Here is a 27,458-nt window from a genome sequence, read left to right as displayed (position 1 = left end):
AGAGGGGGCTACATAAATGATTTTCCCATCATTTTACAGAATCCTGAGGTTTATAGAGCATCTTTCTCAGAGCAGAAATGCAAGGGGGCTCAAGACTCCCACCACACAGTTCTACTTCTCTGCTTTTTATTGGCCTTTTGAATGTGAAATTCTAAAAAGATAATTTATTGTTTCAGATTTATTCTCAAATTTTGTTTCAAAGTAAAAGAATGTATCCAAAGTGTATACTTACATGTAGAATATCCAAGAGGCAATGATCTTAATATGAAATATGAGACATTACTGAGACTCAAGGTTACAGGAATATTTGAAATGAAGTGAAGTTTGCTCCAAACCAATCTCCAAATAAGCCAGTGTATCCAGGAATTCCTGCCTTTGCACATTTAAGTAAACCCCTTAAATTTCTCTGAACTCCAGTTTTCTTATCTGTGAAAGAGAAGGATGAAGAAGCACACCTCCCTACAGCTCAAAGGGTCATTTGGAAGATCAATGAGATAATGTAAAATAAAAATACTTTGTACAAGTCAATTGTTAACAAAACCTATAAATGTTCATTATTATTCACTCCTTAGTTACTTCTGTTTCTCTAACAGCTTTGGAATCCCAGAACACAACAACACAGCATTTTGTGACTGAGTTTGTCCTTCTGGGTTTCCCTGGTCAGGGGGAGATGCAGAATGTTTTCTTCTCATTCATCCTGGTGGTCTATCTCCTCACCCTGCTGGGGAATGGGGTTATTGTCTGTGTAGTGAAATGGGACAAGCGGCTTCACACGCCCATGTACATCTTCTTGGGAAACTTTGCCTTCCTAGAGATCTGGTACAGTTCTTCTACTGTCCCAAACATGCTGGTCAACATGCTCTCTGAGACCAAGACCATCTCCTTCACTGGATGCTTCCTCCAATTCTATTTCTTTTTTTCACTGGGTACAACAGAATGTTTCTTCTTATCGGTCATGGCTTATGATCGATACCTTGCCATCTGTCGCCCACTACATTACCCCTCCATCATGACTGGGAAGCTCTGTGTGGTCCTGGTCTGTGTTTGCTGGGTGAGTGGATTTCTCTGCTATCCAGTCCCCATTGTCCTCATCTCCCAACTTCCCTTCTGTGGACCCAACATCATTGACCACTTTGTGTGTGACCCAGGCCCATTGTTCACACTGGCCTGCATCCCTGCTCCTTCCACTGAGCTTATATGCTACACCTTCAACTCACTGATTATCTTTGGGCCCTTCCTTTCCATCCTGGGATCTTACACTCTGGTACTCAGAGCTGTGCTTCGTGTTCCTTCTGGTGCTGGTCGAACTAAAGCTTTCTCCACATGTGGGTCCCACCTAATGGTGGTGTCTCTATTCTATGGAACCCTTATGGTGATGTATGTGAGCCCAACATCAGGGACTCCAACAGGAATGCAGAAGATCATCACTTTGGTATACTCAGCAGTGACTCCACTCTTAAATCCCCTTATCTATAGTCTCCGAAACAAAGACATGAAAGATGCCCTAAAGAAAGCCCTAGGATTAAGAACTAACCAAAACTGAGACATTTTTAGAGGGTATTATGCTCAGCAAAATAAGTCAGTCAGAGAAAGACAAATACTCTATGGTTTCACTCATATGCGGCATTTAAGAAACAAAAACAGATGAACATGGGGAAGGGAAGGAAAAATAAAATAAGATAAATCAGAGAAGGAGGCAAACCATAAGAGACCCTTAACTCGAGGAAACAAACAGGATTGCTGAAGGGGCAGTGGGTGGGGGGATGGGGTAACTGGGTGATGAGCATCAAGGAAGGAATTTGATGTAATGAGCACTGGCTGGTATATGCAACTGATGAATCACTAAATTCTGCCCCTGCAACTAATAATATACTTTATGTTAACTCAATTGAATTTAAATAAAACATTTTAAAAAAGAAAGAAAGAAAGAAGCAGAATGTGTCATTATTTATAAAAACAATAGAGAATGGCTTCAGTAAGTCATGTTCTGGCTCATACTTAAGTAGAGGAAGATACTTTTTTTCCCATAGTTCCTTAGCAGTTCAAGTTCAACTCATCAGTGAAAAATGCTAAATAAAACATTTTAAACATGCATTACCTTGCTAAGTAATTACATTTTGTTATTATATGTATGTTGTTTTTGATGTATCTTTCCTGGTTTAATCTTAGCTGGTGGAAAGAATGAAATGCATGTGTACCTGGAGCCTTTCAATAGGAGTGCAATCGTCTAAATTCAGAAAATATTCTTAAAGACAATGGACCAAAGGGGCACCAAAAAATAAACCCACCCAGTAACAGACATTGCCGTTGTTTAAAGCTGTCTTTTACACCAAAAACAGAGTATGCTTCATACCTGCATTACGTAAAGTACAAACTCTCCTGCCAGTCAAAGCTCTCATTCACTACACTGCTCCATTCAGTCTTCTAAGCCTACATTTCACAAAGATCTATCTATATGTTCTTCCATTTGGACATCTTTACTCATAGCACTTCCCCCAAATAAACTGTGACAATGCCACTTGCAATATGGAATAACAATGTCCTAAACATATTTTTATGCCTCTCAGAAAGTTATAGGGCAATGGCTCAGTCAGAAAAGTATTAAGAGAAAATTATACCAAGAACAAATTCCAGCTTTCTGCCCAAACCCCATGTTGAAACAGAAAAGCCATTAGCTGAGAGGCCAATCTACTTAAAATGAAAGTATACCCTTTTAGTTATGGCTGTATTGGAAATGAAATTAGATGTGCCAGGAAGATAGGCTTGCTGGTGCTAGGTGATGAAATACTCTCATACACCATTCCTCAAATCTTTTCACCACCAAAGAGTGTTTGGCACACCGTGGTCAGAGAACATGGGCATCTGGGGACAATGTTTCTTTTAAAGTCAAAGTTTTATCTTAAAAATAATCACAAATTATACTTTCTGTTCCACCATACATAATTAGTGTAATACAAAATTATCTTGTCTGAGTAAAACTGTCCCTTCAGGAAGACATTTAATTAGGGGCTGTGTGTATCCCATGGCACAGAATCACATACCCTGTTTGAGAAAACAAACTTAAAGAGATTATGGGGTCCCCAGAGAGTCAATGTAGCACATTACCTACTAATCACTATGGGCCAACTTATCAGAAATATTGATGAAACCCCCAGGCAAGAAGAAAGAAGGTCCCTAGGGAAGAAATGGAACGTTCTAGGATCATATGAAGACATAACTCAGAATTCTCAACAATGGATAACTGACACATAAATTAACACCAGCACATATCTCTGTCATGCTCTGTTGGAAGCAGGCCACTAGAACCTTTTGGTGCAAGGGAGGTGAAATAAGCCTGCATGAAGCTCTCACACAGGGCTTCCACATTAAGGGCAGTGAAAGAGAGAATCTGTGACTTCCCTATGAACTCTCCCCAGGACCTGGGAAAGCTTCATAATATACAGGAAAAGGCATCTCTAATGGGTGTTGCTATTGTGCACCACAGGTGGGTCTATTCACCTACATTTGTTCATTCAATATGCTCAAGAGATTGAGTATCAAGGAATATTGGTTCCTCACAACTCAAAAGACAGAACTTTCAGAGTATTTAGATAACCCTGGAACTCACACTCCCCCAGATAAGTGTACTAAATGGTGACAAAGTCATCCACAGATCTTCCCCTTCTCAGGAAGTGACTGGAACACCAAGAATGGTATGATTTTCATAGATATTTTGAACAAAACAGTATGGAACTAGTTCCATCCACTGGGACCAAAACCAAGAGAAAATAGGGATTTGTTTTGTTTTGTTTTGGTCTCCTCTCTCAGCTCTCCCCTCTGTCCATTGCATTACTCTTCTCCACCCTCAGGAGAGGTGGCATTAAAAAAATTTTAAGGGTAAAATCAAATCAGTGTATATAATGAGTAAGATTCACATATAATTTAATGGTGAATATATTAGGAATTGCTTCTTTAATCATGTTGGAAATTATTTGTGAAATTCATTTACCATGCTTTCCCTACGGCTAATAGTTGTTCCGTGAGGTCTTTTTCTAAAAGAGTAGTCTATGGCTCAAATACATAGACCTAAGTCTTGTGCATTTTGATTTCGAGTCAAAGTCTGTGAATCTGATTCAAGTTATTGGGCTGTTGTTCCAGGTGGTAAGTGGCTGCTCTCTGCATCATTGCTTTCTTGTCTTGTTGAGAACAGAGGTCTCTTGCTTGGAAAGCACGGAGTTCCCATAGTGAGGAACCATTTGCTTCTCACAAGATGATCTATTCTCTGGAACCCTGATCAAAATGATGATCAATGCAGGGTAGTTTACTTCTTTATAATCATCCTAGTTCAAAAAAGAAAAAAGAATGTATCCCCATCTTTCAATGTCTTTCTCTTGGTTTCTTTTCCACAAGACTACAACCTTCTTTGGCTGAACCAGTCCAATAGGAAAGTCATGTTTGCTTCTAGAGGAATAGGTTCATAGTTCACTTTAGGCATTATTCATTTAGTGAACCTGCAACAGCTGCTTCATTATAAACACTTTTATGTTACTTAATATAACCTGACTGAATAGGAGGATTTTTTCCATTTGATTATGTTCAGTGAGTACTATGAATATTCTATGTACACCACTTCTATCAACTGTTTTTAAGGAAAATTCTCCTCTTATCAAAGAGGTTTCTTGTTAAAAAATGTCTGGAGGTTACAATATGTTAAAGCTACCATTGTGCTCTTTTCTCTGAGTTGTAGTTGATTCTTAAAAAGACATCATCTTTGGTGATGGTGTTGTAAAGGGAATAAGGGCAAGTCTTGTTTTCTATCAAAATTGGGGGTACTTTTTAAAGAAACTGAAGTAAAATCTTCCAAACAGTGAACTTGAAGAAAGACTTGTGACAGCAGTGAGAAAAGCTTTAGAAGACAATCTCCTGGTGATTTTAATTTTCTTCCCCAATACACTGCATATGTTATATTAATCTTTAATGACATATTTTAAATGGATATGAAGTGTATGATAAATTATCATGTGAAAGTAATCTTTAAATAGGAAATAGCAGTAAGAATTAATTATCCAGGTATCTTTGTTGATTTTCTTCCAGTATCATGAAAAAGTGATAGAAAATAAATCTCCTAATGGAAATAGCTCAAGAAAAAGGTGGGGGGAGACAGACAGGTAGAGAATTTGTAATAACATCGAAGCTCAAGCCATTTAAATCTATAAAATGTGTTAGATACAAACCTATTTTTAAATGATAGCGTAAGTATACTCACATTTTGAAGTGAATTTATAGCACTAACTGCTACATATGAACTTTCACTGAAAAAAAATTAAATATAAGACAAACTATTTTTGCCTCTAACTCAAGTATTTCTTTCTATCAAAAGAAGGTGAAATTTAACTGATTTTGCCCACTGACAAAGAGTTCAAACAACCTAGAATTGTACAGTTACAAAGAATCAGGGCCAAATGGCTCACTCAGAACAGAGCAGGATTTACTCAAGACTTGTTTTAGGATTTGTAATACACTTGCCTGATCACTCAAACTGCCTGTCCTAAGAAGTGTCAAATGTTTCAGCAGCAAAGTGACTTGTCACTAAATCTGTCTGTCTTCTCTCCACAGTCCGGAGACCGTGAATAAGTCAGGGATATCTACTATGACACACTTCGTCCTGTTGGGTTTTCCTGGTACCTGGAAAATATGGAGCATCCTTTTCTCAATGATTTTGTTGATCTAGATCTTGACTCTAACTGGGAATATAGCCATCATTTGTGCGGTGAGGTGGGACCATCGACTCCATACCCCTATGTATGTGCTCCTGGCCAACTTTTCCTTCTTAGAAATCTGGTATGTGACTTGCACAGTCCCCAACATGCTGGTCAATTTTCTTTCCAAAACCAAGACCATATCGTTCTCTGGTTGCTTCACTCAATTCTACTTCTTTTTTTCCCTGGGCACAACCGAGTGCTTCTTCCTCTGTGTCATGGCCTATGATCAGTCCTGGCCATCTGCCATCCACTGCACTATCCCTCTATTATGACTGGGGAGCTCTGTGTCATTCTGGTGTCTCTTTGTTGGATCATTGGTTTCCTTGGACATGCAATTACTATTTTCTTCATTTCTCAACTACCCTTTTGTGGTCCCAACATCATTGATCACATTCTGTGTGATGGCATTGTCATGTGCGCCTGAACCCATCATAGAGCACGTATTCCATTCTGTGAGCTCTCTTATCATCATTACCACCATTTAGTACATTCTTGGGTCCTATGCCCTGGTGCTCAGAGCTGTGCTTCAAGTTCCTTCTTCAGCTGGGCGGCAAAAGACCTTCTCTACCTGCAGATCCCATGTAGTTGTAGTGTTTATGTCTGTGGAACCATAATGGTGATGTATGTGAGTCCCACATCTGGCAACTCAGTTGCTATGCACAAGATAATCACCATGATATACTCTGTAGTGACTCCAGTCTTAAACCCCCTCATCTACAGCCTACACAACAAGGACGTGAAATTTGCCCTCTGTCAGGTCTTTTGTGGAATGAGAATCGTCCAGCCTTTGTGAATAGGTTTTGTGAAAGACAATGATTCATTTTCTGACAGTGGAACGGTAATCCTCCTCTTTTAACCCAGATTTGGCTTTATTCATAACTATGATGGTCCTGTGGTGCAAAGAAAAATTCATCATGTATTTGATCATACTTTGATGTGCTTTTAGTTTCATAAATGTGTTTCCATGGAAAGAGATTGCCACCCCTTACAAAGAAAAAAATAACTCCTAAAAATTTTAATATTAACTTCCAGGAAGGTTTTGACTTTTTCAGTATGCAATTTCTGCCCATACAACTTTGTTAAGAGATGTTAATCAAATTGGTTATTGTTTATATGGCTGCCTGATGCTTTGTTAAAAAGGCACATAACACATAAAATGCCTTTTGTCCTGGATTTTTGGCAGAATACTCTGGTTTCTCTTCAGATCATATAAATCTTTCACCTTTTATTAAATTTTGGCAGAAACCCCACACATCAATGTTGGCTACACTAAGAGACTGTAACTTCAGTTTCACCCTCATCAACAGTGCACAAAGAGAGACTGGAAGTTTGGTGTAAGCCATGAGGAAATATATAGTTGATGAGCTGTTAGTATGCGATTCCCACAAAGAAAATGGGCCATAACAGGAGCAAACTGAATTCCCACCACTAATAGAGAAAATACAGAATATTCACCTTTAGCCTAGTTAGGGCTCATGGAAAGTAACCAACTTAGACCATCTTGAAAGGGATTTCACCCAAAAGCACTACTTGGAGAATAAAGCAACCCCCAAAGTGAGTCTATATAGCACGGGTCACCAGAATCCAGGGATGAAAGAAGTCATAAGCAGCCAACAATGAAGCATTACTTACATCAGAGAACTGCAGTTTAGGGAGCTCCCCACACCACCACCAAAATCAACATACAAACTTCTCCCAAACAATAAGGCAACTATACCAGTCAAGGAAAAGCCTTTTACCTTTACTTTTCTCCCACGTGAAATCTAGAGTAACCAGAGGCAGTATAGTCATGTGGGAAACAGGAGTAAAAAGGCAGAGGAGAAGAAGTACATCAAGCCTGAGTCAGACCCAGTCTGGAAGATAAATCTTAATTTGGATAAAAAATAAAAAAATTTTGGTTTTAGATTATACTAGAACTTCCAATATCTAGATAAAGAGACCCTATTTAATACTAAAAGTAATCAGAAAAGCTATCACATTGGCCCAAGATATTATCCACAGATGGAGACGAATAGAACATCAGAAAGTGTCCAAAGTAAAAGTGGTGAGAAAAAATAAAGTTCCTTTGTGTTTAGACCCTACCAAGTCTAAAACAAGCAATTAAATAGAGTACAAAGGTTTTTTAAATGCTATAGCCTAAGAAACGAAGAAAACCCTCACCTGAAGACCAAAAGACATCTCTTTGAAATTCTTGTGCAACTACAGAGCATTATGCTTCAAGGTAAGTAGAAGGACTGAAAAAAGGTGGGACAGGAATTAGACATCTACTTGGGAAGCTACTAAACTATCCACCACAGTTTTGCCTTAATTCAGCACTAATATCTTAGTGATTCAACTGAACTTGTTAGCTAAAAAAGGCACAGAAATTATTTTGTATAAAATAGCTCACACGTATCCTCCTACTGCAACTTAACACCTATTCTTTTCTTAAGATGTGATTCAGAAATCATTTCCACTAGAAAGCCTTCCAAACATTCCCAGGCTGTGCTATGTGTCCTTCATAATGCATCTAAAATACATCAGGGAGATTGGTAAAAAGATGGCAGAGGAGTAGGAGACCACTTTTTCAGCTGGTCCCCTGAGTCAAGCTGAATATCTACCAGACCATCCTGAACACCCACGAGATCAGCCTGAGATGCAGGGAGATACATCTGGATCTCTACAAATGAACATCTCCAGCGCTGAATATTGAGGTACGAAGCGGGGAGCCGTGAATCTGCACACAGATATTGGAAGATAAATGGAAGGGGAGGGAGCCAACGTGCTCTGGCACCGGGAAGCAGTAGCCACCTGCACTGGGGAGACGGCCAAACTCCCAGACCGCCACCCCCGAGAAAGCAGACTGAGAACATGAGCCTGGGAACATGCATGCGACCAGTCTGAAAACCGGAGCTCCGGAGTGATCACTCGAACTAGACTGAAACCAGGAGCTCGGGAGCCCATGCAACCAGTCTGAAAACTGGCACTCCAGAGCGCGCGTAAACCACACTGAAACAGGGAGCTCGGGAGTGTGCTCGGGAACTGGGGGCAGCTGGTGGTGTTAGAAGCACAAAGGACAGAGACGTGTGAGCCCTGGAAGTGAGGGCTGGGACACAGGCTATGGGGTGCACAACCCGGGACGCTGCAGGGTTTTTAGCAGCACCGACAGAAACAGAGTTAAAGTGGCCAAGAGAGCTCAGTGGAGAGCTGACTGCGATCTCTCTGTTCTGAGACAGAGGCTAGGATTCAGCCACCGCTGCTCTGACTCTCAGAAGAGTCACAGAAAACCGCCAGGGAAAGCGCCAGAGAACAAAGGCCCGGAAATACCAGCTCACAGTGTGCCCATCCCCATCCCCCCTCACAGGGGCAGGGTGACTCTACCCAAACAGGGTTGCCTGACTATCAGCGCAGCAGGACCCTCCCCCAGGAGGCAGGCTGAAAAATCAAGAAGCCCACATCCCTAAGGCTTCTATAAAACAAGTGCACACTGCCTGGGTCCTGGTCAATAATTTGGGCTCTGTGCATACCCGCAACCTCTCCTCATCAGAATGACAAGGAGAAATCCCCCCCCCAGCAAAGATAATGAGTCTGTGGCCTCTGCCACAGAAATGATGGATATGGATATAACCAAATTGTCAAAAATGGAGTTCAGAGTAACAATGGTCAAGATGATGTGTAGGCTTGAAAAAAAATATTACAAAAATATTAACGAGAATATAGAATCTCTAAGGGCAGAAATGAGAGCTAGTCTGGATGAAATAAAAAATGCTATGAATCAATTGCAGTATAAACTAGATGCTCTGATGGCCAGGGTAAATGAGGCAGAAGAATGAATTAGTGAATTGGAGGATAGGATGAAAGAAGAGAAAGTTAAAACAGAAACTTGGATAAAAAAAAAAAACACAATCTCAAGAATGTACATTACGGGAGATTACTGACTCAATGAAACGTTCCAATGTCAGAATCATTGGCATCCCCAAGGGGGTGAAGAAAGTCAGAGGTCTAGAAGAGATATTTGAACAAATTGTAGCTGAGAACTTCCCTAATCTAGCAAAGGAAGCAATCATTCGTGTCCAAGAGGCAGAGAGGACCCCTCCACATCACATCATAGTGCACTTCGCAAATATTAGATCCAAGGATACAGTATTGAATGCAGCCAGGGGGAAGAAAATCCTTACGTACAGAGGTAAAAATATCAGAATAACGTTAGACCTGTCTACAGAGACCTGGCAGACTAGGAAGGGTTGGCAGGGTATTTTCAAACTTCTATTTGAAAAGAACATGCATCCAAGGATCCTTTATCCAGCAAGGCTTTCATTCAGAATTGATGCATTTATAAGGACCTTCCAGAATCGCCAGTCACTGACCAATTTCATAACCATGAAACCAGCCCTACAGGAGATATTAAGGGCAGTTCTACAAAAGTAAAAAGGCCCCAAGAGTGATACAGAACTGAAAGTTACAATCCATAGAAACAAAGACTTCACAGGCAACATGACATCATTAAAATCATATCTCTCAATAATCACTCTCAATGTGAATGGCCTAAATGCAACCATAAACGCCACAGGGTTGCACACTGGATAAAAAGACATGACCCATCCATTTGTTGTCTACAAGAGACTCATTTTGAACCTGAAGATACATTCAGACTGAAAGTAAAGGGATGGAATACCATCTTTCACACCAATGGACCTCAAAAGAAAGCTGGGGTAGCAATTCTCATATCAGACAGATACGATTTTAAACTAAAGACTGTAGTTAGAGATACAGAAGGGCACTATATTATTCTTAAAGGATGTATCCAACAAGTGGATATGACAATTATAAATATCTATGCTCCCAACAGGGGAGAGCTAGATACACAAGCCAACTCTTAACCAGAATAAAGATACATGTAGATAAAAATACACTAATAGTAGGGGACCTCAACACTCTGACAGATCACCTAAGCAGAAAATCAACAAAGAAACAAGAGTTTTGAGTAACAGACCAGAAGGACCTCATAGATATATGCAGAACACTACACCCCAGAACAACAGAATACTCATTCTTTTCAAATGCACATGGAACATTCTCCAGAATAGACCATATACTGGGTCTCAAAACAGGTCTCAACCGACACCAAAAGACTGAGATTATTCCCTACATATTCTCAGACTACAATGCTTTGAAACTGGAACTCAATCACAAGGAAAAATTTGGAAGAAACTCAAACACTTGGAAACTAAGAACCATCCTGCTCAAGAATGATTGGGTAAACCAGGAAATTAAAACACAATTTAAACAATTTATGGAGACCAATGACAATGAAAACACATTGGTCCAAAACCTATGGGACACTGCAAAGGCAGTCCTAAGGGGAAAATACATAACCATCCAAGCCTCTCTCAATAGAAAAATCTAAAATGCAGTTTTTATATTCTCACCTCAAGAAGCTGGAGCTGGAAATGAAGAACAGGCCTAACCCACCCACGAGAAGGCAGTTGATCAAGATTAGAGCAGAGATCAATGAATTAGAAACCAGGAGCACAGTAGAGCAGATCAACAGAACTAGAAGCTGGTTCCTTGATAGAATAAATAAGATCGATAAGCCACTGGCCAGACTTATTCAAAAGAATAGAGAAAGGACCCAAATTAATAAAATTATGAATGAAAGGGAAGAGATCACAACCAACTCCAATGAAATAGGAAGGATCATTAGAAATTTTATCAACAGCTTTATGCCAATAAATTAAACAATCTGGAAGAAATAGATGCCTTCCTGGAAACCTATAAACTACCAAGACTGAAACAGGAAGAAATTGATTTTTTAAACAGACCGATTAATTATGAAGAGATTGAAACAGTGATCAAAAACCTCCCCAAAAACAAGTGTCCAGGGCTTGACGGATTCCCTGGGGAATGTTACCAAACTTTCAAAGAAGAAATAATACCTATTCTCCTGAGGCTGTTTCAAAAAATAAAAACAGAAGGAACTACCAAACTCATTCTATGAGGCCAGTATTACCTTGATCCCCAAACCAGGCAAAGACCCCATCAAAAAGGAGAATTACAGACCAATATCCCTGATGTATATGGACGCCAAAATTCTCAACAAGATCCTAGCTAATAGGATCCAACAGTACATTAAAAGGATTATCCATCAAGACCAAGTGGGATTCATCCCTGGGATGCAAGGGGGATCCAACATTTGCAAATCAATCAGTGTGATAGATCATGTCAACAAGAAAAGAGTCCAGAACTATATGATCCTCTCAGTAGTTGCAGACAAAGCATTTGACAAAATACTGCATCCTTTCCTGATTAAAACCCTTCAGAGTGTAGGAATAGAGGGTACATTCCTCAGGCTCATAAAAACCATCTATGAAAAGCCTACAGCAAATATCATTCTCAATAGGGAAAAGCTGGAAGCCTTTCCCTTAAGATCAGGAACACAACAAGGATGCCCACTCTCACCACTATTATTCAACATAGTACTGGAAGTCCTTGCAACAGCAATCAGACAACAAAAAGGGATAAAAGGTATCCAAATTGGCAGAGAAGAAGTCAAACTGTCTTTCTTCGCAGATGACATGATACTCTATATGGAAAACCCAAAAGAATCCACTCCCAAAATATTAAAAGTTATAGAGCAATTCAGTAATGTGGTGGGATACAAAATCAATGGTCAGAAATCAGTTGCATTTCTATACACGAACAATGAGACTGAAGAAAGAGAAATTAGGGAATCCATTCCATTTACAATAGCACCAAAAATCATACATTATCTCGGAATTAACTTAACCAGAGACGTAAAGGACCTATATTCTAGAAACTACAAATCACTCTTGAAAGACATTGAAGAAGACACAAAAAGATGGAAAAATAATCCATGCTCATGGATTGGAAGAATTAACATAGTTATAATGTCTATGCAACTCAGAGTAATCTACACTTTCAATGCCATGCCAATCAAAATACCAATGACATTTTTCAAAGAGCTAGAACAAACAGCCCTTAAATTTGTGTGGAATGAGAAAAGGCCCTGTATCACCAAGGAATTGTTGAAAAGGAAAAAGCAAAGCTGGGGGCATCACAATGCCAGATTCCCAACTGTACTACAAAGCTGTGATCACAACGACAGCAGGGGACTGGCACAAAAACAGAGACATAGACCAATGGAAAAGAATAGAGAACCCAGAAATGGACTCTCGGCTCCTTGGGCAACTAATCTTCAACAAAGCAGGAAAAAACACCCAGTGGAAAAAAGACAGTCTCTTCAATAAATGGTGCTGGGAAAATTGGACAGCTACATGCAAAAGAATGAAACCTCTCTCTCACACCATACACAAAGATAAACTCCAAATGGATGAAAGATCTCGATGTGAGACAGGAATCCATCAAAATCCTAGAGGAGAACATAGGCAGCAACCTCTATGACATCGGACACAGCAAACTTTTTCATGACACATCTCCAAAGGCAAGAGAAACAAAAGATAAAATGAACTTGTGGGACTTCATCAAGATAAAAAGCTTCTGCACAGCCAAGGAAACAGACAAAAAAGCTAAGAGGCAGCCCACGGAATGGGAGAATATATTTGCAAATGATTCTACAGATAAAAGACTGGTATCCAAGATCTACAAAGAACTTCTCAAACTCAATACACAAGAAACAAATCAAAAAATGGGCAGAAGATATGAACAGACGCTTTTCCAATGAAGACATAGAAATGGCGAACAGACACATGAAAAAATGTTCAAAATCATTAGCCATCAGGGAAATTCAAATCAAAACCACACTAAGATACCAACTTACACCAGTTAGAATGGCAATAATTGACAAGGCAAGAAACAACAACTGTTCGAGAGGATGTGAAGAAGGGGATCCCTCCTATATTGTTGGTGGGAATGCAAGTTGGTACAGCCACTCTGGAAAACAGTGGAGGTTCCTTTAAAATGTTAAAAATTGAGCTCCCCTATGACCCAGCCATTGCACTACTGGGTATTTACCCCAAAGATACAGACGTAGTGAAGAGAAGGGCCACATGCACCCCAATGTTCATAACAGCATTGTCCACAATAGCTAAATTGTGGATGGAGCCAAGATGCCCTTCAACAGATGATTGGATTAAGAAGATGTGGTCCATATATACAATGGAATATTACTGAGCCATCAAAAAGAATGGTTTCTCAACGTTTGCTGCGACATGGAAGGGACTGGAGGAGATAACGCTAAGCAAAATAAGTCAAGCAGAGAAAGACACTTATCATATGTTTTCACTCATTTATGGAACATAAGAAGTAGGAAGATCAGTAGAAGAAAGAGAAGAAGAAGGGGGGGTAAACTGAAGGGGGAATGAACTATGAGAGACTATGGACTCTGAGAAACAACCTGAGGGCTGCAGGGCGGGGCGGGGGGGGGAATGGGATAGGCTGGTGATGGGTATTAAGGAGGGCACGTATGCATGGTGCACTGGCTGTTATATGCAAGTAATGAATCATGGAACTTTACAACAAAAACTTGGGATGTACTGTATGGTGATTAATATAATATAATAAATAATATTATTAAAAAAAAGAGAGAAAAAAATGAATGAACAAACAAATAGCAGAATCACACCTATGCAGAGAACAAACTGGTGTCCTCCAGAAGGGAGGGGGGTTGGAGATGGGCAAAATGAAGATTTAAGAGGAGTGCAAGGTACAGGCTTCCAGTTATAGAATGAATAAGTCATGTGAATAAAAGATACAGCTTAGTTATAATAGTGTTATATGGTGGCAGACGGTTAGCTACACTTGTGGTGAGAATAGCATAATGTATAGAGCTGCTAAATCACTATGTTGTACATCAAAAACTAATGTAACATTGTGTATCAACAATACTCAAATTAAAAAAAAAATGTACTTTTCCAACCCATGCACAAGTTATATATTTACATTTATATACATCTTCAATTTCCCTCAGCAAAGTTTTGTAGTTTTCATTGCATAGGTCTTTCACATCTTTTATCAGACTTATCTCTATTAAATGTTTCTGTGACTTGTATATGGCATTTTTAATATCAACTTCTGATTGTTATTAGCAATGGCATATAGAAGTACAAACTTTTTGTATATGGATCTTGTATGTTGAAATGTTGAAAAACGTATGCAATACTTCTAGTAGCCTTTTTTTGGTAGATTTCACTGGATTTTCTACATAATCATTCCACATCTAATGAAAGAAAATCTTATTTCTGTCAATCTAGATGACTTTTTTTCCTTTGCCTGTTTGCACTAACACTTTCAGTATAATGTTGAATAGAAGTGGTGAGAGCAGACATTTTGTCCTGATTTTAGAGGAGAATCATTCATTTTCACAAGTATGATGTTGGATCAGATTTTTGGAAATGTCTGCTACAGATCAAAGAAGTTTCTGTCTACCCCCAGATTGCTAAGAACTTTTCTCAGGATGGGTGTTAGTTGGAATACAGTTTCATATGTACAAGTATATTATGAATTACTTAGATTTTTATATACCAAGCTGGGCATTTAACTACATTATCTAATATAGTTTAAATAGGGAAATGTTGAATTTACTTTAAAGGAAATTCATAACTGGAGACAGAACTTCTTACTAATATAGTATCTTATGAGTCACAAATCTTCATTTTATTCTTTTTATTTTTTTCAAGATTTATTTGAGAAAGAGAAAGAGCAGGGTGAAGGAGCAGAGGGACAGGGGAAGAGAGTCCTAAATAAACTCAGGACTGAGCACAAAGCCCAACACAGGGCTTGATCCCAGGATGCTGAGATCATGACCTGAGTCGAAATCAAGAGTCAGTTACTTAACCGACTGAGCCACCCAGCCAACCTCTAAGTGCCAACCTTTAAAAAATATAGACCTGTTTCCAGGTATCTTAATTTTCTTGCACAGCTAAGAAAAGCTAAGAATGTAATCTAGTCCTTATTTTATAAACGGAGGATTTCAAAACTGATGCAGGAAAAGAAACTCCTGCTGTCATGAGTGATTGAGTCACCTATGGTATTCACTGTAACTTCTTTCACTTTTTCCAATATAAGACTTTTATTCCTCTATGTCACTTATTTATGGTGTCTATAGTGGCTCTATAAGATCAGTCTGTGGATTGGTGCTGGTCTAGGTGCACTAGAATCACCTGAGTAACATTAACAGGAATTTCTGGGTCTACTTCAAAGATTCTTATTTAGAAGATCAGGAGAAACACCTGGGAAACTGTTCTTGTAGAAAGATGCACAAATAGGGGCATGTGGATAGCCCAGTCCATTATGCATTGGACTCTTGATTTCAACTCAGGTCATGATTTCAGGGTCATGGGGTGCAGTCCCGCATTGAGCTCTGTGCTCAGCAGGAAATCTGCCTTACCCTCTCTCCCTCTCCTCCTGCCCCTGCCCCCACTTGCACTGTCAAATAAATAAATCTAAAAGAAAATTAAGATTAAAATTAAAAAGTTAAAAGATACACAAACAATTATGAGGTAGACAGGTCTGAGACACAGTGTTTTAGAACATTTTAGTCTTTAAGGGGTCAATTAAATTTAAAAATTTGGTCCAGGGGTGCCTGGGTGGCTCAGCCATTAAGCATCTGCTTTCGGCTCAGGTCATGATCCCAGGATCCTGGGATCAAGCCCCACATTCGGCTCCCTGCTTGGTGGGAAGCCTGCTTCTCCCTCTCACACTCCCTTGCTTGTGTTCCCTCTCTCACTGTCTCTGTCAAATAAATAAATAAATAAAATCTTTAAAAATAAATAAATAAATAAATAATAAAAATTTGGTTCAGTTAGACTTCAGGTTAGCACTAATTTCCTTTAACTTGAGTAATAGGTGTGAATGCTCTTCTCTCCCACTAGAAGTAGAGCAGAGACTTTTGACTAGAAAAACCAAGTGTAAGTATGGATTCGTGTAATAAAAGTCAAAAAAATTATGAGGTCAAGGACTAGGTGAGTTACCACAGATAACAAGCAAGCAGTTATTGGAGGTCAGGGTAGAAGAGTCCAAAGTTCAGACACCCAGGTCACTTAATTCAAGTTACCACCAATCAAGCCCTGATTTCAAGGCAAGATCTGGTTTAATTGGGCATATTATTGTCCTATATTTAACTAGGCAGAAATAGATGAATTCCAGTCTGTATCTCCAGGTGTATGGATGAATAAAGACCACTTCAGTGGGAAAAAATGAGGAAAAATTTTATGATCTTTGTCCACTCATGAGTTCTCACTTGCTTTGACTAATTTCTGTGCACGGATAAATTTTTCTCAAGGCAACTTTCACATCCTTATTCCAGAGACTGTAGATCAGTGGGTTTATAAGTGGGGTCACCGATGAGTAGAGCAAGGTTACAATCTTCTATATCCCACCTGGATTTCCAGAGGTTGGGCTGATGTACATCACCATGATGGATCCATAGAAAAGAGACACCACAGCCAGATGGGAACCACAGGTGGAGAAGGCCTTACGTCGGCCAGCTGCTGAAGGGACACACAACACTGCTCTGAGAACCAGGGTGTAGGACCCAAGGATGAAGAAGAAGATGATGAAGATAATAAGAGAGCTCAATATAGAGCAGGAAAGCTCAATTCCAGGGGCAGGGACGCAGGACAGGGCCAGAAGAGGACCAGGGTCACAGACAAAGTGGTCAGTGGTGTTGGGGCCACAAAAGGGGAATTGTGTGATAAAGTAGATAGGGATCAGATAGCAGAGGAAGGCTGTGACCCAGCACAGGGCCACCAGCTTCATGCAGAGATGGCTGTTCATGATGATAGGATAATGGAGAGGCTGGCAGATGGCCAAGTACCCATCAAAAGCCATGAGGGGCAGTAAGAGGGTCTCCGTGGTGCCCATGGAGAAGAAGAAGTAGAACTGGAAGAAGCAAGCTGTGAAAGAGATGGTTTTGGTCTCAGATAGGAAGTTCTTTAACATATTGGGAATAGTCGTGTTGATGTAACAGATCTCCAGGAGTGAGAAGTTGGCCAGCAGAATGTATATGGGGGTGTGAAGCCTGCAATCCAGCTTCACTGCACAGACAATGGCCCCGTTCCCCATCAGAAAGGACAGAAAGAACAGCATGAAGAGGAGGATCTGAACCTCCCTGGAGCATGGAAAACTCAGGAATACGAATTCAGTCACTGTGCTGACTCTTGACATATTCATGGCTTCCTAAGGGATGGAGAAGAAAAGTGACAATGACAAAGTTGGCCTTATTCTTTCATCCTCAGGATTATTTCCTTTTTGGAGATCCCTAACTCCCTCAGATTCTATTATTCCATTAAATAAATAATATAACTATACTGCTGAAGTCTATGACCTTTGGAGAGTGGTTGGTATGATCAGACTTTGAATCTTTGTATTCTCACATTTCTCTTTCAGGATTTTCTCACAATAAAAGACAGGATGTTATGTGATAAGCAGCATGGAAAAGGTTAATGACAGTACTCACAAATGTAAGTAGGTATGAAAATCATGTATTTATATTTATAGATTAAGAGATATAGACCCTTGATATTGCACACAGAATTTCAATCACTTAAATCTTTGGAATTAGAGACACAAATATTAGGCATCAGAAGAGGGAGAAAGGTAAAAACACACTGAAATCTTTATGCATTTCACTGTTACTCTGGATCAGGGTTGAATTCTAAGTGTTGGTGTCTGATAACTGAGACAAAAAGCATCAAAGGTACCATCCATTCTTCAGTGTTCATCATGTTTTGTTAAGTCAATAAAAATTTGAACTCCCAGACACCTACATAATGGGTTTCATATCAGTTCCGTCTTCTACCTGTTGAATTAAAATACTTCTGTAAAACGTGGGTCTAGGTTACATCTCTACTAATAGGTAGAAAAACTGAGCAATGTATCTAGCGTATCATTTAAGGATTTTTGAGGGTTTTGCCTGAAGTGTCACCAAGTGTCTTGTAAAAGCCTCTAATCTTCTGGCTTATGGATAGAGGCAGAGACTCCCAAAGGTCAGATAATGCCAAGCAGAGGCCTCTGGGAACCAAGAACAGTGGTGGCAGCCATAAACTTTCCCACTGGACAAAGATTCCCCTTCTACTTCCTCACCCCTCTGTCACCCTCATCCTACTCTAGGTGTGGAAAGTTGGCGTTGTTTTGGGCAGTTGAAGGAGAATCGTTGTGGAAACTTCCTTCTCTGAGTTAGACTTGGACGTGTGTGATTTCCATGGTGAGAAAAGCAAAACAAAGCCTATGAAATTACCTACAATTCTGTTATTAGTCGTCTGGTCTTAACTTATTAGTTTATTTTAGGAGCCACTCCATTACTGAGGAACAGTCATCATTTGGGCCTAAGTGCCCCAAGCGACATGATTGAGTGGTGATGTTTTTTCATAAAATATAAGTACAGAATAGAGATCCAGATGCTTTTAATAAAAGTATTCTAGCAAAGAATATTGATTGTGTTAGTTATAAAATGCATTACTTTCCAGAGGAGGATCTTGATGATTGGAATCAGTGACACAAGAGATCAGAGTAATTCAGAATTTTCTACACCACACTTCTCCGTAATGCTCCTCTTGGGTCTGTGACAAGATCATGTTTGGGTAAAACAAGCTGTGAGCAATTTCTCTATGTCAAGAATTTGGAGAAACCCAGAAGACAAAGAAACCCTGGGAAAGAGGTCTAAAGGGAGTATTTGGTGCTTAATGTGTATGAGGTTTGCAAGGGCTTTGTAAGCCATGTGGGAGTGAACCCACCACCCAGCAGTGCTCCGTCAGGTTGTTCTCCCTCTTCACGATGCCTGCGCATCTGCTCTGTGGCAGAGCCACACTCGGCTAAAATTGGAGAGAGATGAAGTTTTATCTGCCTGCTCCTCAGAGCCGAATTGTCAGTCATTTCCAGATGTCAGTTCACTAACATGCTATTTCCCCCAAAGACCTTGTTCTAACTGGATGCACCTCCTGGGTAATAAGGTCGGACTTTCCATACTTCCTCATCCTCGTCTCTCTCATTTTCTGACTGTCTTCCCTTCAATTGTAAAGATGAACCTCCACACATTCTTCATGTAAGGTGAGGTGCTATTGTTTCCACAAACACGTAAAAGAAGGCAGAGCTACAGGGCCCACCTAAGAGCTGTCCTATGCTTGCATGTCTTCTCAACCTACCTCCTTACAGACCTTCTGCTTTCACTGCTGCAGAAGGCAGGCACGATGGAGGGCATGACGTCCTTGGCAGAGAGCAGCCCAGAGAGGGTGCTTACATTGCTGGAGGCACGATACTGCTTTGGAGAGAAATTGGCATATTTGTTGCACAACAGGAGACTTATCTATGTTTCTCTGGAATCTGTGTTCGATTCCTCCCTGGGGATATAGTGTCTTGTGAATTCCAGAAGTGAGAGTTCATGAGAGAAGATTTTCAGTTATGTGCCAATGTTCCTTCCCTCAGGAGCCCCTTGATGGGCCTTTGGGGCTCAGGCTCCCTAGTGGTGATCAGATAGATACTCTCATGCTATTCTTAGAACAAATGTATTTTGTTGTTTGGACAGGTTACTCTTTTGATGGTGCAGTCACTATAGCAACACCAGCTGACCTGGGACATGAGCTTCTTATTTATTTTCTTCTTCCTTTACCTTCAATTTTATTCATTTTTTGAGTCTGCAACAAGTTTTAGATTCTCCTATAGGTCAGTATCAGAGTCATGGCATCAGATTTCTCATGCTCATTCCTGTTGACTCGCTCCATGGGTTGAAAGGGGTTATTCGTTCTTTATAGTAACAAGTTTTCTCCCCGGTTCACTCTGTGCTTCTAATATGACACTGATAAGTAAATTCCATTTCACGGCGAACAACTCCAGGAGTAGAGAACATGGGGAATGTGATGGAATGCCACAGTTCTAGAAGACACGTCCCCATGTAGCCCTTTAGGTTATTTCAGACTGTTTTAGCAAATGACCCTAAAGGTTGGTATGATTGTTGAAATTTTCTTTTTCTTTCTCGTGAGTTATTGCTGAAAGAGGCTACTTGAACTTTCGGACCTTTTCATTTTTATTCCTTTTATGTTGATGTGTGCATGTGTACATGAGTATGAGTGTACTTAGATGATATATTTGATAATGTTTTTCTTCTGTTATTGGTTTGGAGCCATCTGTAATGAGACTGCACTCTTGTTAACAATTTATTATTGGCTACACAGTATCCATGAGCAAAAAGTTTCATGAGGGTTTATGACTTGAAGTTTGCTCACTTTCTCAGCATCATCTCTGTAAGGTGGAGATGTGTTTTTGTCTTTTACATGGTAACAGCACTTTTTGAGTCATGAAAATTGATATCCTAGTCGGCATAACAGCCCGTTTTTTGAGTGATTTATTCATTGAGAGCCTTTGATGTTTGAATGCACAAAGAATTTTCTTGACACTCCGGCGGCGCACATGCCGGGCAGCTGCAGGGTTGAGGCAGCACCAACAATAACAGAGTTAGAGATGGCCAGAAAGCCATCAGTGGAGAGCTGGTCCGCAATCCCTCTGTTCTGAGCAGGATGAGAGACGCCACCTGCTGCTGTAATCTCAGAAGAGGCATATAGCAAACCGCAGGGAAAGCCGCCAGAGAACAAAAGCCTGGGAAATATCTGGCTCACAGTGTGCTCATCCCTATCCCCCTGCGAGGGGACACGGAGACTCTACCCAAACAGGGTTGCCTGAGTATCGGCGGGCAGGCCCTCCCACAGAAGGCAGGCTGAAAAATCAAGAGCCCAAGCATCCCAGGGTGGGTGGTGCAGTCATTAAGCGCTCTGTCTTCTGCTAGGATCCTGGTGTCTGGGATCCTGTGTTCTGGGATCCGGAGGTCCCGCATCGGGCTCCTCCACTTGGAGCCTGCTTCTTCCTCTCCCACTCCCTGCTTGTGTTCTCTCTCTCCCGAGCTGCTCTCTGATCCGCAAAAATAAACAAAATCATTAAAAAAAAAGAAGAAGAAGAAAAGAAGACCACATCCCTAAGATTGAAGACTGAGTAAAACAAGAAAGTGCTAGGCCTGGGTCGAAGCAATCATTTGCCTCTGACAACCCGTAACCCTCCTCATCAGAATGGCGAAAGGAAGTCCCGCCTCAGCAAAGAAAGAGACAATAAGTCTGTGCCCTCTGGACAGAACTAATGGATATGAATATAACCAATTATCAGAAATGGAATCTTGAAGGTAACAAATGGTCAAGATGATGTGTAGACTTGCGAAAAAGTATTAACGAGAAAATGTTAATGAGAATATAGATTCTCTAAGGCGGAAATGAGGAGTGAATCTGGCAGAAATTAAAAATGCTATAGACCAAATGCAGTCAAAACTAGAGCTCTGATGGCCAGGGTGAATACGAGGCAGAGAAGAATGTATCAGCAAATTGAGGATGGATTAGGTTAGTAGAAGAAAAGGTAAAATAGAATCTGACTCAAAAAATCATCGCTCAGGAATGTACATTATGAGGAGATTACTGATTCAATGAAACATTCCGAATGTCGGAATCACTCACATCCCCGAGGGGCTGTAGAAAAACAGAGGTCTAGAAGAGATATTTATCAAATTGTAGCTGAAAGACTTCCCCTAATCTAGCAAGGGAAACAAACATTATGCACAAGAGAGCAGAGAGACTCCCTCCCAAGCTCAACCCACAACAAACCTACCCCATGTCACGCCAAGTGCAATTCGCAAATATAGATCAAGGATACAGTATTGATTGGCGCGTGATCAAGAAATTTCTCATATACCAAGGCAAAGGTATCAGAATTACATCAGACCCTCTACACAGACTAGGAATGAGAAAAGGGTTGGGGGCATTTTTGGAAGCTCTTTTCAGAGAAAATGATGCAGAAAGATCACTCTATCCAGCAAGGCTGTCATTCAGAATGGATGGAGAAATAAAGACCTTTCCAGAATTGCCAACATTGACCACCACTTAATATGAAGAAACCAGCCCACAGGAGTTATTAAGGGGTTCTATAAGGTAAAAAGGCCCCAAGAGTGATAAGAACAGAAAGTCACAATCTATAGAAAACAAAGAGACTTTACTGGCAAACTGGCATCATTGAAATCATATCTCTCAAAAGAATCAGTCTCAACGTAAAATGGCCTAAATGACTCCACGCTAAACACATACCCACAGGGTTGCAGATTGGATAAGAAGACATGAGCCATTCATTGCCACACCATCAAGAGACTCATTTGGAACCTAAAGATACATCCAGACTGAAAGTCAAAGGGATGGAGTAAACCTGTTCACACGATGGACCTCAAAAAGAAGCTGGGGTAGCAATTCTCACATCAGATAGATTGGATTTTAAATAAGACTATGTTAGACATCAGAAGCACTATATTATTCTTATAAGGATGTATCCAACAAGTGGATATGACAATTATAAATACATATGCCCAATATCAGGGAGGAGCAAGATACACAAGCCAATCTCTTAACCACAATAAAAGAGACATTATAGACAAAAATGCACTAATAGTAGGAGACCCAAGACTCCACTATCAGCAATAGACAGATCACCTAAGCAAGAAATCACAACAAAGAAACAAAGAGCTTTGAATGCGATACTCAACGCGAGTTGGACTTCATATATATATATTAGAGAACACTACACCCCAGAACCAAAAGAATACTCAAGTATTCCTATTCCCTAATGCCCATGAACATTTTCTCAAGGCAATAGACCAAGTTCCTGGGTCACAAAACAGTCTCAACTGATGCAATAAACCTAGAAATTATTCCCTGCATGTTCTCAGACCACACGCTCTGAATTGAACTCAACCACAAGGAAAACATGGGAAGAAACTCAAAGACTTGAGATCAAGAACCATCCTGCTCAGGAATGACTCGATAAACCAGGAAATCAAAATCAAATTAAAAATTTATGAGACCAATCAGAATGAAAATACAACAGTCCAAAACCACTGGGATGCACTGAAAGAGGCAGTCCTAAGAGGGAAATACATAGCCAATTCCAAGTCCTCACTCCAAAAAGAATAGAAAAAATCTAAAATGCAGTTTTATATTCTCACCTCAAGATAGCTGGAGCAGTAACAGAGGGACAGGCCTCAATTCCACGGCAGAAGCAGCTGACCAGATTAGAGCGAAATCAATCAAGCAAAAAACCAGGAAGCATTCGTAGAGCAGATCGACAGGACTAAAAGCTGGTTCTTTGAGAGAATCACCCTAAAATTCGATCATAATGTCTGGAAAACTAGTCATCAAAGAATAGAGACAAGGACCCAAATTAATAAAAATTATGAATGAAAAGGGAGGGGTCACAGGCAACACGCAATGAAATTCGAGATTATTAGAAACTTTTATCAACAGCCTATATGCCAATAAATTAAGCAATCTGGCTGAGACGGAGGCCTTCCTGGAAACCTATAAACTACAGGACTGTTAAACAGGAAGAAATTGATTTCTTAAACAGGCCAATTAATTATGAAGAGAGATTGAGTCAAGTGATAAAACAACCTTCCCAAAGCTAAGAAACTCTAGGCACGGACAGTTTTCCTGGGGAATTCTACCAAACATTCAAAGAAGAAATAATACCTATTCTCCTCAGTTGTATTTCAAAAATAGAAACAGAAGGGAAAGCTACCCAAACTCATTCCTATGAGGCCAATATTACCTTGATCCCCAAAGCCAGGCAAAGACCCCATCAAAAATGAGAATTACAGAGAATTTCCCAGCTGATTATGGGCCTTAAAATCCTCTCAATAAGATCTTGGCTAATAGAATCCAACAGCAGTACATTAAAATTATCATACATGACCAAGTGGGATTCTATAGCCTGGATGCAAGGGTGTTCAAGCATTCGTGATATCGATCATTGTGATACATCATTATCACCAAGAAAAGACTCCAGGAACCATTATGATTTCCTCTAATTGATTGGAAAATTCATTTGACAAAAATTTGCGTAATCCCTTTCCCTGAGTTAAAACCCTTCAATAGTGTAGAGTTAGATAAAAAGATGTACATTTCTCAATCTCATAAAACCATCTATGAAAAGCCTTTACAAATATCATTCTCAATGGGGAAAATGCCGGAAAGCCTTTTTCCTTTAGAGTCAGGAACACGACAAGGATGCCCACTCTCAGCCTATTATTCCAACATAGTAACGCTAGAAGTCCTTTGCAAGAGCAATCAGACAACAAAAGGGATAAAAGGTATTCAAATCCAGCCCACGAGAATCAAATGACTCTTCGCAGATGACATGATACTCTATGTGGAAAACCTACAAAAGAATCATGCCCAAACGATTAGAAGTTATAGAGCAATTCAAGTAATGTAGGATAGGAAAATCAATGCTCAGAAATCAATTTTACATTTCTTTTTTTTAAGATTTTATTTATTTATGTGACAGAGAGAGCCAGTGAGAGGAGGGAACACAGCAGGGGAGTGGGAGAGGAAGAAAGCAGGCCATAGGCAGAGGAGCCTGATGTGAGACTTCGATCCCCAGGTGCATACCAGGATCACCCCCTGAGCCGAAGGCAGAGTTACTAACGACTACGCTACCCAGACGCCCATCCAGTTTGCATTTCATACACAAATAATGAGATCTGAAGAAGAGAACATTAGGGAATCCACTTCCATTTACACAGCACCAAAAACATACCTTACCTTAAGTACTTAACCAGAGACGCAAAGGATCTTTTTCTGGAAACTATAAAATCACTCTAGAAAGAAACATTGAAAAGACACAAAAAAAAGATGGAAAAATATTCCATGCTCATGGATCGGAAAAGAATTAACATACAAAATGTCCATGCTACTCAGAGCAATTCTAGACATTTTTCAATGACTATCCCGATCAAATACCGAGACATTTTCTCAAAGAACTTTAATAGATAGTCCTTAGAATTTGTATGGAACCAGAAAAGGCTCCAATTTCAAGAATCGCTGGAAAACGAAAAACAAAGAGGGCATCACAATGCCAGATTTCGAGCTGTACTACAAACCTGTAATCACAAAGACAGCATGGTACTGGCACAAGAAACAGACACATCGTATAATCAACAGAATAGAGACCCCAGAAATGGACCCTTTGGCTTTTGGCAAACTAATCTTGATAAAGCAGGGAAAAAACATCTAGGGAAAAAGACAATCTCTTCAATAATATGCTAGGAAAATTGGACAGCTAATGCAAAAGAATGAAATCTTGACTGCTCTCTCACGCCATACACAAAGATAAACTCCAAATGGATGAAAAGACCTTGATATGAGACAGAATCCATAAATCCTAGAAGGAGAGCATAGGCAGCAACCCTATGACAGCCGGACACAGCAACCTTTTTCATGACAATCTCCAAGGCAAGAGAAACAAAAAAGATAAAATGAACTTGGTAAAAAGGAGCTCATCAAGATAAAAAGCTTCTGCACAGCCAAGGAAACAACAAAAATAATAGAGGCAGCCCATGGAATGGGAGAAATATATTTGCAAATGATGCTACATATAAAAGACTGGCTACTAAGGATCTACAAAGAAATTTCAACTCAATACAGGAGGAAACAAATAAACAACATCATAAAAATGGGCAGAAGATATGAACAGACACTTTTCCAATGAGGGACATACAAATGCCATATAGGCATGCAAAAAATGTTCAACATCATTAGCCATCAGTTAGGAAATTCAAATCAAAATCACATTGAGATACCACCTTACGCCATGTTAGAATGGCAAAAATTGACAAGGCAAAAACAACAATTGCTTGAGAGGATATGGAGAAAGGGAATCCCTCCTACATTGTTGGTGTGAATTGCAAGTTGAGTACAGCCACTCTGGAAAACAGTATGGAGGTCCTTAGAAAGTTAAAAAATGAGCTATCTACTCCAAGGCGACCATTGCACTACTGCGTATTTACCCCAAAGATAAGCAGACCGTGGTGAAGAGAGAAGGGACCATATGCACCCTAATGTTCATAGTCACATTATAAAATAAGGCTCAAAGTCGTGAAACAACCGAGATGCCCTTTCAACAGATGACTGATTAAGAAGTTGTGGTCCATATATACAATGGAATATTACTCATAGTCAGAAAGACGAAGTTCTCAACATTTGCTGCAACATGGACACAGCTAAGTGGAGGAGATAATAGTAAGGTGAAATAATCCAAGCAAAGCAAAAGACCCAATTATCATATGATTTCTCTCATCTATGGAAAATCATAAGAACTAGGAAGGTCTGTGAGGGGATGAAAAGATAAAGAACGGGGAGTAATCAGAAGGGAAATGAAGAATATAGAGACCATGGACCCTTAGTGAAACAAACTGGAGGGCTTCAGAGGGGAGGTGTGGGGAATGGGGATGGACTGGTGATGGGTAGTGAGAAGTGCGTGTTGCATGGTGCACTGGGTGTTATACACAACTAATGAAGCATCGAGCTTTACATCGGAAACCACGGATGTACTGTATGGTGACTAACATAATATAATAAAAAATTAAAATAAAAAAATTATATAATAATTATATCTCAATGAAACTGGAAAAAATAAAATAGAAAAAGGGAATATTTCACAAATATGTTTTCTTATCAGAAGGGAGAACTTTACTATGTATGGGAATATATATAGTATGCATGTGTTTGTCTCTCTGTGTATTTTTAGATCTATTTTTTTAAAAGATCAAAAGTGCTCCTCAACTCCCTCCAGTTGAATTCTACAGTTTAACACTTCAGTTCAACTATCTGGGGTGGCAACAGCCACCCAATGAAAGTAGAATAAATTCCTGCTCCCAAATTATAATTTTGGCAGACCTTAGTGTCA

At 39.9% G+C, this 27,458-nt stretch overlaps 2 protein-coding genes and 1 pseudogene across 2 annotated transcripts; 2 read left to right on the top strand and 1 right to left on the bottom strand.

The window, feature by feature from the left end:
• Positions 1-547: 547 nt before the first annotated feature.
• LOC103681515 (olfactory receptor 11H6) lies at positions 548-1,543 on the top strand. Its single transcript, XM_008711103.2, has one exon. The coding sequence runs from the start codon at positions 548-550 to the stop codon at positions 1,541-1,543; it is 996 nt and encodes a 331-aa protein (XP_008709325.2).
• Positions 1,544-3,338: 1,795 nt separating this feature from the next.
• On the top strand, positions 3,339-6,534 carry LOC103681514 (annotated as a pseudogene).
• Positions 6,535-16,934: 10,400 nt separating this feature from the next.
• Positions 16,935-17,870, bottom strand: LOC103681504 (olfactory receptor 11H6-like). The gene is given in 1 exon segment (XM_008711098.2): positions 16,935-17,870. A coding segment is annotated over 1 exon segment (936 nt).
• Positions 17,871-27,458: the final 9,588 nt, after the last annotated feature.

The sequence above is a fragment of the Ursus maritimus genome, unplaced genomic scaffold (assembly GCF_017311325.1).
Source record: "Ursus maritimus isolate PB19 unplaced genomic scaffold, ASM1731132v1 scaffold_49, whole genome shotgun sequence".
Lineage (NCBI taxonomy): Eukaryota > Metazoa > Chordata > Mammalia > Carnivora > Ursidae > Ursus > Ursus maritimus.
Note: the sequence above shows the minus strand (reverse complement) of the source record. Positions and strands in the feature narration are given on the sequence as shown.